The sequence below is a fragment of the Lonchura striata genome, chromosome 30, assembly GCF_046129695.1.
Source record: "Lonchura striata isolate bLonStr1 chromosome 30, bLonStr1.mat, whole genome shotgun sequence".
NCBI lineage: Eukaryota > Metazoa > Chordata > Aves > Passeriformes > Estrildidae > Lonchura > Lonchura striata.
Genome location: NC_134632.1, coordinates 959,699 through 974,870, shown reverse-complemented (window position 1 = coordinate 974,870; position 15,172 = coordinate 959,699). Strand labels below are relative to the sequence as shown.

At 52.0% G+C, this 15,172-nt stretch overlaps 1 protein-coding gene across 1 annotated transcript in view; it reads left to right on the top strand.

Annotated features, from left to right (window-relative positions):
* The window catches only part of CACNA1S (calcium voltage-gated channel subunit alpha1 S), a 57,257-nt gene that overhangs the window by 35,367 nt on the left and 6,718 nt on the right, over window positions 1-15,172 (top strand). The window contains exons 28-36 of the mRNA XM_077789048.1: window positions 270-353; window positions 2,751-2,807; window positions 5,581-5,709; window positions 6,267-6,332; window positions 6,821-6,912; window positions 7,768-7,927; window positions 8,581-8,708; window positions 9,128-9,224; window positions 11,068-11,170. Of these exons, the coding sequence (XP_077645174.1) occupies window positions 270-353; window positions 2,751-2,807; window positions 5,581-5,709; window positions 6,267-6,332; window positions 6,821-6,912; window positions 7,768-7,927; window positions 8,581-8,708; window positions 9,128-9,224; window positions 11,068-11,170 (916 nt within the window). The remainder of the gene's footprint in view (window positions 1-269; window positions 354-2,750; window positions 2,808-5,580; window positions 5,710-6,266; window positions 6,333-6,820; window positions 6,913-7,767; window positions 7,928-8,580; window positions 8,709-9,127; window positions 9,225-11,067; window positions 11,171-15,172) is intronic.

The following is a 15,172-nucleotide window of genomic DNA, read 5'->3' as shown; positions in this document are numbered from 1 at the left end:
CCTGTTAGCCAAATCTCACCCAGTTCAGTTGGCCATCATCTTCAGGGTCATGGCCATAGTGGGGTCATAGCTCCAGGATCCTGATCCACTCTCCTCACTTCACTGCACAGCAGGACAGGACCAAATAACTGAGCAGAGTGTGCAAGCTCTGATACCATCCCTTCTTCTGAGGATCTGAGTCACTGAAGAACCTTCTGGTACCCCTTCCTCTGTGTCCTCCTTGACTTTCACCCTTGCATGTTCACTCTTCTTTGGTTCCTCCCTGACAGGGCTACTTCGGAGACCCCTGGAATGTCTTTGACTTCCTCATAGTGATTGGCAGCATCATTGATGTCATCCTCAGCGAGATTGACGTAAGTGTCGGGGGCTCGGGCAAGGCTGTCCCCACCCAAGGCTGTGCTGGGACCTGCCCTGGCACGAGGAGGAGTGCTGGGATATGCCCAGCCCTGCAGGGGGATGGTGTCCTCCCTTCTCTCCCTGCTCTGCTTGGTTCTGAGAAGGGTCAAGCAAGGATCAGCACATGGCATGAGCCCATGGAGAGCACAGCTGGGGCCCTTTGAGCATTAAAGCACAGTTTAGACATCCCCAACTGCCCAGATGTCACATTGCCTCCTCCCCTCTGGTCTCCTGAATCTGTAGGCACTGGAGTCCTGTGCAGAACAGTCACTCAGGACTAGCCCATGAGCAGCAGGCTGTGTGCCAGCCCCTGCCCCACTGCCCCTGTGCATGCCTGGACACGGACCCACACATCCAGCCTCAGATCAATGCAGGTGGCAGTAAAGGGGTTCCACAGCTCTCGGTCCCCACAGGACTCTGCTGCCCAGGACAACCAGCAGACCCATCAGATCTCCAGACATTTGCTTTGTGTGTGTCCCTTTACACACACATACAAACACACACGCACACACACACATACACACACAAACACACACACCACACACAAACACACACACACACACACACAAACACACACACACAAATAAACAAACACACACACTACCACACACACACAACCACACACACACAACCACACACACACAACCACACACACACAAACACACACACACACGCACACACACACCACACACAAACACACACACACACACACACACACACACACAAACACACACACCACACACAAACACACACGCACACAAATAAACAAACACACACACAACCACACACACACACAACCACACACACACACCACACACTAACACACACAAACACACACAAATAAACAACCACACACACAAACACACACACACACAACCACACACACACAAACACACACACCACACACACACACACACAAACACACACAAATAAACAAACAGACACACAAACACACACACACACAAACACACACACACAAACACACACACACAAACACACACACACACACACACACAAACACACACACACACATACACAAACACACACACAAACACACACACTACACACTCTGGTGGGGTGTGTGTGCCTGTGTGAGCTCCAGCCATCCCTGCAGGAGCTCTGCAGGCTGTGAGCTGTGGTGCCTCAGGCTGTGCCTGTTTGGTGAGTGCTCTGCTGGGAGCATTTCCAAAGCAGTGCTAGGAAGCCAGCACGCCCCTGCCTTCCCTAGCTCTGGCACATCACACCTGGGTCTGGCCCTGCTGTGGGGGGTGTGTGCTTTGTTCAGCAGACCTGACGGGGCTCCAGAAGCAGCTGTGGAACAGGGGAGATGATGGATTGACCCTCTCCAGTGGCTTGGCAGTGTCTCCTCAAAGGGGCAGGGCTTGCCAGCTCCTGTGCACTGCAGGGCTGGCTCTGGTACTGCTGCTGCCTCTGCCACCCCTGCACAGGATCACCTTCCATGTTCTCTGTGCAGGAAGGTGAGCTTTCCAGAGGCCTTTGAGAGCAGTCACCTTCTTCTCTGTAGGGTATTCCATGCCTCACAGAGCTGGGATGAGCAAAACCCACCCACCATCCTCTCCTGGGAGAGCCCTGTGTCCCTCTCTGCACAGTCCTGTCCATCAGTGCAGCCATCCTCTGCCCTCTGGGCTCCTCAACCTTCATGCCAGTGCCAACAGCTTTCATTTGTCATCAGCTCCTCCTCATCCTTGCCCACCAGCTCTCTGTGCCTGTGCCTTGGTTTCCCACTGCCTGTCGGGTGTCCTTCCCCACCTGCTGTCACTCAGAACTGAAGTTCAAGGGCTGCTCAAGGCCCTGGACTCAACAGTGGTTTTCAGTCCCTCTGGAGCAGGAGAGCATTCGGCACATTTGCCAAAATCCTGCTGTCCTTGGGGGTGGGGATGCCCAGACACATCACAGGCTCCAGGGGGAGTCTGGTGCCCTGACTGGGCTGGCAGGGACTGGCCCAGGTGCTGTGCTCTGTGTGCTGCAGCACTGTTGGCAGCAGCAGGGCTGTGCAGAAGGCCAGGCAGAATTTGTGGAATGTTCTCTGTGGCCTGAGCTTCCTAGGTCCTTTTGCCCGTGTCTATGTCCTTGAGGGTCTGTGGGATGCCCAGGACACACCACAGGCACCGGGAGGAGTCTGTGCTCTGTGTGCCTCCCTGCTCAGCCAGATGCTGCCTCCGCCTCTCAACAGCCACATCACCTTGTCCCTGACCCTAAGGGATGGTGGGGCTGTGTCTGCCCTTCCCTATGCCCCTCCTCTTCTCCCCAGTTTCCATCTTACCCTTCAGTGTCTGTGTTATCTCCTTGTGTCCCTCCTTGTCCTTCTGCTGATTCTCTTCTTCTCTCCACAGACTATTCTGGCACCCAGTGGTGGATTGTACTGCCTCGGTGGTGGCTGTGATGGCACTGTAAATACCAGCTGAGTGTGCCTGCCTGCATCCCTCCCTACCTCTGGCCAGCCTTTGCATGTGCCCTGCATGTCACCGAGGCCACCACACCCAGCTGTTCCCTCTGGGCTGTAACTCTGCCCTCGCCGAGGGGGATTTGGGGTGACACACCACACACAGACTCCCCTTCCCACCCTGAGAGGTGCAAGGCTCTTCCCCAGCCCTCCTGGGCCCATCTGAAAGCCCAGCCCTGCCCTTCACCATCCCATCCCCTGGAACTGCCATGTCAGAGGAGCTTGCCAGCTGTAGGGCAGGAAAGATGGCCTTGGTCCTTCTGCCCCTCACCCTGGCTGCATAGCCTGCAGGGATGTTAGAAGGAAAGCCAGAAGGGATGCCAGAAGGGATGCAGCCTCTGACAGCCAGAGAAATGGTGAGAGGGGCAATCCCTGCCCTGTGCCCTCCCCCAGGGCTGGCTGTGTCCCCTGGGTGCAGCCCAATGTCCTGGGAGGCTGAGTGGGCCAAGCCCTGCACTGGTGGCCAAAGAGCACCGTGGGAAATGGATTTGTAGAGAATTTTCAAAGCTTGACAGAAAAATCATTCACAGCATAGTGAAGCAAAAGCTGATAGGCCAAGAAACACTCAAAATCTATTGTAATTAGAAAATAGTCAGCTTCTAATTGTGATGGCGTGAATTATAACATCTGTATTGTCTCACCCTTCACATGAGACTAAAAATAGAATACAAGTTCTTTAAACACCTCTCAGTTACCCCATCTCTAAGTCAGGAAAAGGCCTGATCCAACAGAGCACCGAGGGGTGCAGTGGCAGCGGGTGGCCTGGGTTGGTGTGAAAATGTGGAGGGAGCTGACTGCAGGGTACCACGTGCCAGAGCCTGTGCCCAGGGCCCGGGGCTGGGAACTGCAGAGTGCAAACTGGGATGGGATGGGATGGGATGGGATGGGATGGGATGGGATGGGATGGGATGGGATGGGGATGGGATGGGATGGGATGGGATGGGGTGGGATGGGGATGGGGATTGGGAATGGGAAATGGGGATGGGAAATGGGGATGGGGATGGGGCTGGGGATGGGGATGGGATGGGCTCCTCTGGGGCTGGTGGAGTGCTCCTGACCACTGTACTCACTGGATGGACACAAGGAACCAGGACAGTGAAAAAGAGCGATGTGGGAGAGGAGATGGTGTTTTCCAGTGCATCCCTGGGAGCTCGGAAGTGTTAGCTGAGGAAGGTGGAGCTACTGGGAGGGGTATTTACAGCTGGATTTTGTTGCCCTGAAGTAGCTGGGAGTTGTTGGGATTTGTAGTATTGATGATTTTGAGATTGTAGAAAGTTTTTGTCTTTTTGCTCTGTTGTTAAAGAAGAAGTTATAATTTATTTGTGTTGGTTTTTAAGGTTGTTTATTTTTGTTTATTTATAATATGTTTTGCTGCCCTGCTGCAGGTTTGTTTTGTAGGGTAGTGTGTGAGGCTCTGCCCCTCAGTGGGATGTTATAAACATTATATACTAGAAACTATGTGTGCTATATTTATAATAATGTGTTAATATTTGTTATTTTTGTTGAATAGTGTGTCTCTAGCTTAAACTAATAGAAAAATGCTAACACTATAGTGAAACATGGAGGGCATGAAGAAGGAGAAAAAGGATAAGACACATTTAATTTTTTTTATCTTGTTTCTTTTGGACTTTTAATCTAGAACTTTAAAATTTTACTTTTGCACCCGTGCCACACTTAATTATGACTTCTATCAAACACTCAGAGCTTGTAATTCATCCTGTAAGATTGAAAACTCTTTTCCATGGGCAGAGATCACAGCCAGTGTCTCTGGGGGCTCTGTCCAGGGGGGTTCCTGATCCCTGCCAGGGTCCCAGGGCAGCCAGAGGGAAGCCCTGGATTCCCACAGGGAGTGAGTAGCTTCGGGGGATGGGAGTGAGAGGGATCCAGTGGCAGCAGTAAGGCTCTGGCAGGCTAAGGGGATGTGGGAGAAGCATCCCAAGCTGTGATGGAGTCCAGGTAGGCAGTGCCAGCAGGGTCTGTTCATGGCTTCTGGTGGCAGAGACTGTGCCTGAGCCTGTGCCATGCTGGGGCTATCAAGGGAACGGGTGACCAAGCCCCCAGCATCTCCAACACCACTGTTAGGTGCTTCCAGACAAAACCAGTCCTTTCAGGCCAGGGGCTGTGCCTCCTGCCTGCCCACTGTGCCCTGAGCCCCTTCAGGGGGGATACCCACAGAGAGCAGGCATCACTGCACGGCCAGGTGACATGGCAGCACCCTGCCGAGATCTCTCCTGGTCTCTTCAGTCCCTCCTTTGGTTAAAGTCCTGCTGTAACATTCTCAATACAGCCCTTTTCTGCTTAAACAGCTCTCATTAGCCCTTCCTGTGCCTGGTGTCCCCCCTACACCTCACCCTACAAATCCAGGACATGCTGGGCAAGACCCTGGTGGGACTAAGCCTGTCTGTGGTGGCCCTGTGACCCTCACAGCTCTCGCAGTCCGTGTGGCAGCATGCCTTCCTTCCTGCATTATCCCAGTGTCAGCAGTGTGAGCGTGGGGCCCTGGGGAGGTGAGATCCCTGGGAAGGCTGGGGGAGAAGAGCCGGGGGGAGAAGTGCCAGCACGCCTTTGCAGTCTGATCCTGTGGGCAGGCAAGGGCACCGTGGCTGGTGCCTGGGCGTGGGATCTCGCCACCCTTCCTCCCCCCAGGACCTGGAGCCCTTTCCCTGAAGGCCTGGAGGCTTCAGCACTCTCTGTGCTGCAGCTCTGTGCTCTGCCTGCAGGACCCTGACGACAACTCCCGCGTCTCCATCACTTTTTTCCGGCTGTTCCGGGTGATGCGTCTGGTGAAGCTGCTGAGCCGGGGGGAAGGTGTCAGGACCCTCCTGTGGACCTTCATCAAGTCCTTTCAGGTCTGGCAGGAGCACTGGTCCCCTCCCAACAGGGCTGGCAGCAGTGGCTGACCCTCAGGCTGGTAGCATGAGCAGCCTGTGCTCGCCAGGCTGAGGAGAAAGCTCCAGTGCTGCTGCTGACCTCGGGCTGGGCCGGGGGCTTGTGGTGGGTAGAACATGGCCCCAGTGGGTGGGAAGGTGACAGCACTGAGTGTCAGAGCAGGTGCTGGCAGTACCTGCTGGGCCCGTTTGTCCTGGTCTGGCTGGGATCTGCAGCAGGTGGGTACCTCAGGGCATGCTGCAGCACCTGCTCACAGCCCACCCTGGGCACTGCCCTCCGCCCTGGGCTGCCCCGGGCTGTGCTGAGCCTCTGTCCCAGCACAGAGACCAGTGCTCCCATGGGGGCTGGCATCAGCCTTCCACGTCTGAGCACCCAGAGAAGGGTGCAGGAGGGTGTGAGAGGGGCAGGTAAGCTGTCCTCTCCCCACACAGGGACAGTACAGCTCCTGCAGCACCCCCAGAGCCCCAGCCCTGTCCCCGGGCTGTGTCTCACACAAGCCATGGTTCTTTTGTCACAGGCTCTGCCGTACGTGGCCCTGCTGATTGTGATGCTTTTCTTCATCTATGCTGTGATTGGGATGCAGGTGAGGGGCACAGGGGCAGGGGGGTGGGGATTGGTCTTCATCAGATGCCCTGAGCCTGATGGCACCCGGGGAGGTGGGACAGGGAGGGACTGGTTCCTCTGTTAGAGCCCATGATGGGACCTGTTTACCAGGTGTTTGCCAGCCCAGCAGCCTCCTGTCCCTGGGCTTCAGGCAGGGCAGCTGAGGCACATGGCAAAAAGCACTTTGGGAGTCAGTGGCACAACCCAGACACACAGGCACCAGTGCTTGTGCTGGTTCAGACCTTGTCTCCGTGGCCCAGATGAGGTGCAGTTGTAGTCAGGGGTGTTTTCAGCACTGGCAGGAATGTCCAAGTAGCTTCCAAGCCCCAGAGAACCCAGTCCCAATCTCAACCTCTTTTGGGGGTGCCCAAAGCCAAATAAACAAGAGGAAGTGGAGCTCAGGCACCAGAGGGTGGTTGGTGCCAAAGGAAGGACGGCACGCTGCAGACCTGCCACTGTGACTTACAGATGTTTGGGAAGATTGCCATGGTGGATGGGACCCAGATCAACCGAAACAACAACTTCCAGACCTTTCCACAGGCTGTGCTGCTGCTCTTCAGGTCAGTCTTGTCCTGTCATGTAAGCAGCTCCAGAAGGCTCTGAGCCAGTGGGAATGCCCAGCTTGGAGTGAGGGAGGACCAACATTTCAGTAGCTGATTTCTTTTTTGTCCTGCAGAAAGATCTTCTGCAGCAGTGGGAGCATTTCAGGACAGGCTGTGGGTTTTCTTGGTGTGGCTGGGCTGCTGGAGAGAGGGGTATTTTGGAGTATTTCCTTCCCAGACTGGATTTTAATTTGAGTATTGTGAGGAAACTCATGGGAAGCAGGAGCTCAGCCCAAAGCTTTCCTTGACTCCAGACACTTTCTGAAGCTTTCAGTGGCCCTATAGCAGCAATCCCAGAATCCTGACTGTTCTTTATTTTGTTCACAGACAGCCTTTTGCCAGTGATTCAGCCAATACACCAATTACTAATGTAAACCTGGGTGGCCTTCACCTAGCACTAGCTGTTCTCGTGTTGCATTGATGCCTCACACCCTTACAGGATAGCAGGCCTTCCTCCACTCTTCCTGGAGTGGATCTGCCATGGGTTTGCTCCGAGGGGCTGCCCATGTGCTTCTGATAACATGAACATTTTATGGGCAGTGTTACAAATCAAAGCTGGTCTTTAAGTGGCATTCTTAGGCATTGTTTCACCAAAAGCAGCTGGTAGTTATTATTTCTGCTCTCTACCTAGTGTTGTGGTAAGGTGGGAATCTAATTTACTCGATTTTTTAAAATATCAGCATATCACATCAGTGGAAGGTTTGGGTTTCCATACAAAAGCTTTCCCTACAGAAGTCCAGTCTGTTTGGGCTGGCCTCAGCCCTCCTGCATGCCCAGAGCAGTCAGGGTCCAGCAGCTGTCCCCTGTTCCCAGGTGTGCCACCGGCGAGGCGTGGCAGGAGATCCTGCTGGACTGCAGCTACGGCCGGCGCTGTGACCCCGAGTCCGACTATGCTGAGGGGGAGGAGTACACCTGTGGCACTGGCTTTGCCTACTTCTACTTCATCAGCTTCTACATGCTCTGTGCCTTCCTGGTAGGCATCTTCCATTGTTCTGTTTCTCCAAAGCATCTAGGCTTATTTGTAAGGCCGTCCTTTGAAATGTTTCCAGTTCCATTTCTCTCTCCACAATGTCTGTCCTGTTCCATGGCGTTTCTAAGTCAGCATTTCCTATCTCAATGTTTACATTTCTTATCTCAAGGTTTGCATACAGATACACACTATGTGAGCCTTCTGCCAAGCTTTGGGATTTCTCTCCAAACCCATTTCCCACAGCATGCTGGCTCCCACAGGGCCCCTTCGGCACCCCTGTCCTGCCTGGGTGTTGGTAGCCGTGTGTCTCATGGGGTGAGCCCTGAACCTCCTCCTGGGGACATCACCCCCAGCCCACCTACCCAGCCATGCTGTGAACTGACACTGCACTCCTGGGGACCCAGGATCTCCTTTCAGTGTCTTCCCTCAGCCTTCCAGAGTGTTTGTGTTGGCCTTGGCAAGGGTGGAGAGGGATAGGATGCTGATGTGCTTGTCCTTTCACACGACCTGCTTGAGCAGGAGGCTCCTCTCTGCATGGGAAGACATCATCAGCATCCTCTGACTCCAGGAGATCCCAGAACACATCTGCCCCTGTTTTCATAGTGCTGGTCTCTCTCCCCTGGCTGGGTCCTTCCCATCCCTTCCTCTGCCCTCAGATCATTAACCTCTTCGTGGCTGTCATCATGGACAACTTTGACTACCTGACACGGGACTGGTCCATCCTGGGGCCCCATCACCTGGACGAGTTCAAGCGGATCTGGGCTGAGTACGACCCCGAGGCCAAGTGAGTGTGGGTGGGCAGCATGGAGAGGGTGTTCCAGGGAGGGGGACACAGGCACAGCAGGGTGGGCTGTGGCACTGCCGACGAGCCAGGTTCCAGCATCACCGACCAGAGGTCAATGTGGAGAGAGTTGATGCAGGTCTGCTAAAAGCCATCAGGAGATTTGGGAACATAACTCTTTCAGTTCCCTCTTCATCCAGCTGTGGTGAGGCTGCTGACCCTTCCCATGCTCTGCACACCTTCACCTGCTCCCCAGGGCCACAGGGAGCGGCTGCTTTCCCAAGGAGGAGCAGAGGGAAGAGTAGGGATTTGCCCAGCACACAAGCACGAGGCAGATCCCAGGGATCAGCCCCCAGAGCAGCTCCCAGGCCACTGTCAGGCAGCTGTGCTGCCTCACTGCTGAGCTGGTGTTTCCTCTACAGGGGGAGAATCAAGCACCTGGATGTGGTGACTCTGCTGAGGCGTATCAACCCTCCCCTGGGCTTTGGGAAGTTCTGCCCACACCGTGTAGCTTGTAAGGTAAGAGCTAAGGTGGTGACAAGGTGTGTGAGCAAGGGACACCTTCCCCAAGCTGTCACTGTGTCCTCCTGGCAGACTGAGAGTGACAGTCCAGCCAGCTTACTCTCTGCTCTGACCTCTCCTTTTTAATGAGGGGGTGTATCTGGGGGCAAGAAGAGCTGCTACTGATAGAACTGAGGTGGTTCAGCTCCTCAAGATCAGGACTTACCTGTGCTCACCTCCTGCTTCAAAAACAGGGGCTGGCTCTGCCCAGAGCCCCCACTGCAGGGGACTTCCAGGCCACGGTGCAGGAGGGCAGTGCAGGCCAGGAGCATGTGGGCACGTCAGCTGGGCTGTAGAACTTGTTTCCAAGACCTGATGGTGCTTAGGGAGGAAGAAACCCCAACTTTCATAGGCGCTTTTCCTGGCTTAGCTCATTCTGAACAAATCTCTGTGAGCCTGTGTGAGGCTCATGTGTAACATGCATGGGCAGGAGCTCAGGCACTGGTGTCATCCCTCCTGGGGTTTGGGCAAACACATCAGGAGATTTGATCCCCAGACTCCTCACAGCAGCCTGGGACATGTTTTGGAGTAGGGAGTGCAATGCAAAATGACTCCCATCTCTCTGAAAGCAACTGGGGGGGTTCAGCCTGGAGAAGAGGAGGCTCAGGGGGACCTTCTTGCTCTCTACAAGTCCCTGACAGGAGGCTGAAGCCAGGTGGGAGTCGGTCTCTTCTCTCAAGTGACAGCACAAGAGGAAACAGTCTCAAGTTGCACCATGAGGGGTTTAAGATGGAAACTGGGGAAAACTTTCAATTAAAAGCTTGGTTGGACCCTGGGACAGGCTGTCCAAGGCAGTGGTGGGTTTCCACCCTGGAGGGATTTAGAAGCCATGTGGATGTGGTGCTTGTGTACGTGGTTTTTTCTGGTGGCCTTAGCAGTGCTGGGGGAACAGTTAGACCTGATGATCTCACAGTTCTTTTCAGACCTAAACAATTCTGTGATTCCATGATTTTCTCCCATGGCACCCATGTCCCTATAGGTTATCTCCCCCAGCTCTAGCCCCAGTTCAGCTGGCTGGGACCAGGAATGTCCCTGCCTCTGCAGTTGTGGTGATAGTAAAAGGGTTTTTAAATAATGGGGATTTAGGGTTCGAAGGAAAATTAAGCTTAGTAGGCCCTGAAAAAAAAAAATACCCTGGGTACATGTAGGCCTTGTACCTTGCTAAAACTGCACCTGTGTAGCTAGTACACGATAAATGATATAATTGTTAGATGTGATGATTGTTTAGTAATTAAATATAATTACTGTTTAATCATAAGAATAATCACGAGAAACTGTGGTCAGGGGCCTAAGAAAGATCACGAGAAATTAATGTCAATGTATACAATAGAACAATACAAGTTTAATAATTAATATGTAAGTTATATAAGGATAGAATATAAAATACATTCAGCTCAAAAGCCATGTCAGAGTCAGATTTGGGTCTGTACCCCGATTCCCAGAGCTCTCAATAGAAGCACCTGCAGATAATCACATCCTGTGATTCTGTGTGCTCCTGAACACTGACAGTGGTACCAGGGCTGATAGGCCAGGGAGCTCAGGGACTTGTCTGTGGGGTCAGACCCACCCGTGTGGATAAACCCCAGCCCTGCTGTTATTGCTGTTGTCTCTTTGGGCCAGAGCCCCTGGGCTGAGCCTGGGGGACGTGCTCAGCTTTGATGGCCCACGCTGGCAGCCCCAAGGGTGAACCAGTGCCACCAGTGCCACCAGTGCTGGGCATGCAGGGGGGCTGGGAGGGCTCCGTGCCCTGGGGGCTGCCGGGCTGCTCTGGCCCTGGGTCTCAGCGGTGGTTTCTGTGCAGCGCCTGGTGTGCATGAACATGCCCCTGAACAGCGACGGCACCGTCACCTTCAATGCCACCCTCTTTGCTCTGGTGAGGACAGCCCTCAAGATCAAGACAGAAGGTAAGCAGTGATCCTGGCTGCTTCTACAGGAGCCTTCCTTGTGGATTTCCCTTGGCTGACCTCCACATAGATTGCGTTTTGCTGTTGGCTGGGACCAACTGAATAACGACCAGGCAGCAATCTGACATGAAATTCCAATACAAGACATTCAGTGTCAACATTCTAGTGTTGCCTCAAACAGGAGAAAGTGCACATTAGGTTGGAAAGAAGGACAAAGCGATAGAGCATGATGAAAATTTTCCACTGTGCATGAAAACCAGCCACATGTCAACTTTTAATGGAAATCTAATGATGTTAAGCTAAAAGAGAGTTAAAAGAATGCTTCATTCTTCCAGCAGCTGACTATTGGGAGTAAAGATGTTGAGATTCAGGAAAAACCTCTGGTTTAAAACAGATGGGAGTACAAATTGTGGCTACTGCATCTGTCCACAGCTTGTTTTTACAATTCTCAATACCATGGTATTACCGCTGTCCTCTATTGTACAGGGACAGGTATGGTGCAATTCCTTCACTTAGAAAAGCCCACTTTCTATGAGTGGCTGTGGTCACACAGCATTCCCCACTGGTCAGGGAACTCAGGCACTTGTCTGTGGGATCAGACCCTGTGGATAAACCCTCAGCCCTGCTGTTGTTGCCCATGCCAGGGCCAGAATCCCTGGGTGCTGCTGGAGCTCACCCTAGGTCGGGGGTGGCTCTGTGTGCTGGAAAAGCTTCTCCTCCAAGCCGTGCTTCCCAAGAAAGGCTCAGCAGTCTCTGTTGTTAAGTCTCAAGGCAGTTTATTGCAAGTTATCTAAAAGATTTTCTTCTGGGGCTGCTGTGGTTTGCTCACAGCTCAGGCAGAGGCACACACACACCCTGACATCCTCTCTGACTCCGACTGCTTCTTCTCTCCCACCCAGGGCTGCTGCTGTCTTTTATATGGTACATTACGTGTTCCATGGTTACAGTTTTTCCCAATGCCTATTACCTATATTAAATGGTGCTTTTCTATCTTTTATATGGTACATTACGTGTTACATGGTTACAGTTTTCCCCAATGCCTATTACCTATATTAAATGGTGATTTTCTATCTTTTATATGGTACATTACGTGTTACATGGTTACAGTTTTCCCCAATGCCTATTACCTATATTAAATGGTGCTTTTCTACTCTAAACCAATCTGTGAGTGCCAACATCACCAAGAACATGGAGGTGAGGAAGGAGAAAGAGGGAGGACAGGGCAGGCCCAGATCCCAAATCCATCTTAAACCCTCTGACCCCCATGTACAAAACCAAAACCCCCCTGTACAGCACTCAAAAATTCTTCCCTCTACTTTGTGACTACTTCTACTATAATATCTAAGCTTTTGTGACTTCTTGTTCTTCCTGAAAGGTTGGTAAATCATTCCATGGTTCAAGCCCAAAATCACAGCTGTTTCCAGCTGCCTGCCAGGGTCTCAAATGCTTCTGACCTGGGCCCAGAACCTCCAAAAATGTCTGAGGGACATTTTGAGTTCCGACAGGGTGCCTGCATGGCCCTGCTCAGCCCGAGCCTGGAGGATGTGATCAGCTGGTGGCCCACGCGTGGCAGCCCTGAGGGTGAACCAGTGCCACCAGTGCCACCCTGAACAGCTTGGGAGTAGGGCTGGTCCAGCTCCCAACCTTTGAATTTAGCTTAGGGGAGGTGCTGCTGACCTGCACAGAGCTGGGGTGGTTCATGTCCTGGAGATCAGGACTTACCTGTACTCACCTCCTACTGAAGCGATACACAGAATAAATAAATAGACTCCACAACCTGGGGTAGTTATGAAGTGGGTGTTGTCTTGGTTTGAAAAGACAGGAGTCTGTGAAGAAAGGCAAGAGCCTCCTGTGAAATGGAAAAGGTAAACCTCCTCTCTCCAAATTACCACAATTTCAAAATTAAAAAGGCTCTCAGGCAAAGATATGGGAATGGGAATAACAGTTTTTTACTAGGAGAAAAACAAAATAAAAAAAATTAAAAATGTAATTAGTACAAACAAAACTAGTGATGGAGTGAGAAACCTGACACCCTGAGGAGTCAGGGGGTTGGTGATAGTCCAGGTAAATGGTGGCTGCTCCTCCTGGAGTGGCAGGTGAAATGCTGCTGGAGGGGGGATCTGGAGCAGGGTGGAGTTTTCTCTGAAGGTCTGGTGATGGAGTAGATGGGCCTGGTCTTCCTCTGGGGATCCAGCAAAAGGGCTGCTCTGATGTCCCAAAAAATGCTGATTTTCTGCAGGTAGGAATGCTTGGCTCCTCCCTCTGGGCGGAGCATCTCACCATGGGATGATGGAACTTTACCAGTCATGCAGTGAGACATTCCATGGTCCATTATCAGAAGATCTCTCCCCAGAGGTAGACATTGTTCTTGGGAGAGATAAGAAAACTGCCCAACCTCCAACAGATGGAAATAGAATACATGCTGATCTTACAAGCCAGGACAGGTGTGTATTGTCAGCGCCTGGCACAAGTGAGATATCTCTCCAAAAAGTTGTGCCCTGATCCTCAGTCTGACCCACACCTTTATTCCCAAAGGTGTTCCATATGCAGTACATTACACAACTTTTCTATGAATATTCAACCCCTGGCCCTGCCTGTCCTCACCTCTCATGCTAAATAGGTCCACGCCCTTCTGGGCACGCCTTGTTCCCTTGTTCACACGGGGATCCCTCTGTGGTCTCTTGAGGCTGAAGATCGTGGTCTTCCTCATGGTTGAACTTTTGAACTTTCCCTCTTTGCACGTGCACTTTCAGTCCTTTGGTGCTTATCTGAATATGTCTGTCAGTCTTGATAGGCTTGGAGACAGGGGAGCTTCTTTATCTGGGTAATTTGCATCCCTAGGCTTTGTTCTTTATGCAAGAAGCTTCAGGAATTTGCATTTTCCTATGCCTTTTGTACCATGGCAGATGTTTCTTAAGTGAAAGGTTAAAATTCAACACATAACTCTACAAGCTAAAATATAAATGCTTAATTAATTTTGTTAACTTAAGTGAACTCCAAAAATCTCCATTTCATTACTTCAAAGGTGTGGCACCGATGAGCTGGCTCTTCCCAGGGCCCTCATTGCAGGGGACTTCCAGGCCCCCAAATTTAGCTGTGCTGGGGAGGAGCTGCTTTCCTTTACCCCTTCCTTGCCAGCATAGTTTGCAGAGCTTTGCTGTGGGAAGGTGTCCCCACAGCTTGTTATGGGAATAAATCACACAGGACTCTATTTTCTTCATGGGGGAAAAAGGCTGTTCTTTATTCACATAACTGGTTTTTATACAGTCTTACAGACCTCGTGTGGGACTCCAATTGGTCAGTAGCTTTCTTGCCAATTACTTTTATTATTTAGTAATAAGTTATTATCCTGTATTGATTGGTCACTCAAACCCCTGGGGTGTAGGTGCAGGGAAAGTTGTTTGTGAGACATAGAAAAATGAAAACTACCTAACAGTGTAAAACCAGTTTATACAGGTGCTGGTTGTTTTTTACCCAGGAACAGGTTGTTATGTTAATGAACTGCTCACACCAGGATTGCTTTCACATGGGAACTTGCAGAGGGCTAGCCAGACTGATTTCAGGAGAGCAGGCCTGATTTTATGAAGCCTTTCTTTATAATTTTTCTGCTTCACTGCAATGCTTGACTCTGTGCCTGTGCTGTGAGCAGCTCTGGGCTGGGCAGCTGTGGCAGGAGCCAAGGCCAGGCAGTGGTGGGCTCCTGGCATCTTCCAGCAGGGTGCCATGGTGCTTCCCTCTGGCTGGGGTGGGAACGTGGCAGCCTGGGAGGAGCACGGGAGGTCTTGGAGGTAAACTGGGATTTCAGGCATAGTGAATCCTAAGGGAACACCAAAGGGGAGGTCAAAATCTGTAAAGTGTTCTGGCTAACATCAAAGCCTCACTCTTACTAAGCTCTTCTTTGTTGGGTGGGGAGACAGAGGGGAGCTGTCACACCCTCCAGGAGACTGGCCAGGTGTTCACGAGCTTTGTCTTCACTGCTGCTCACATCCCTGGGAATGAACT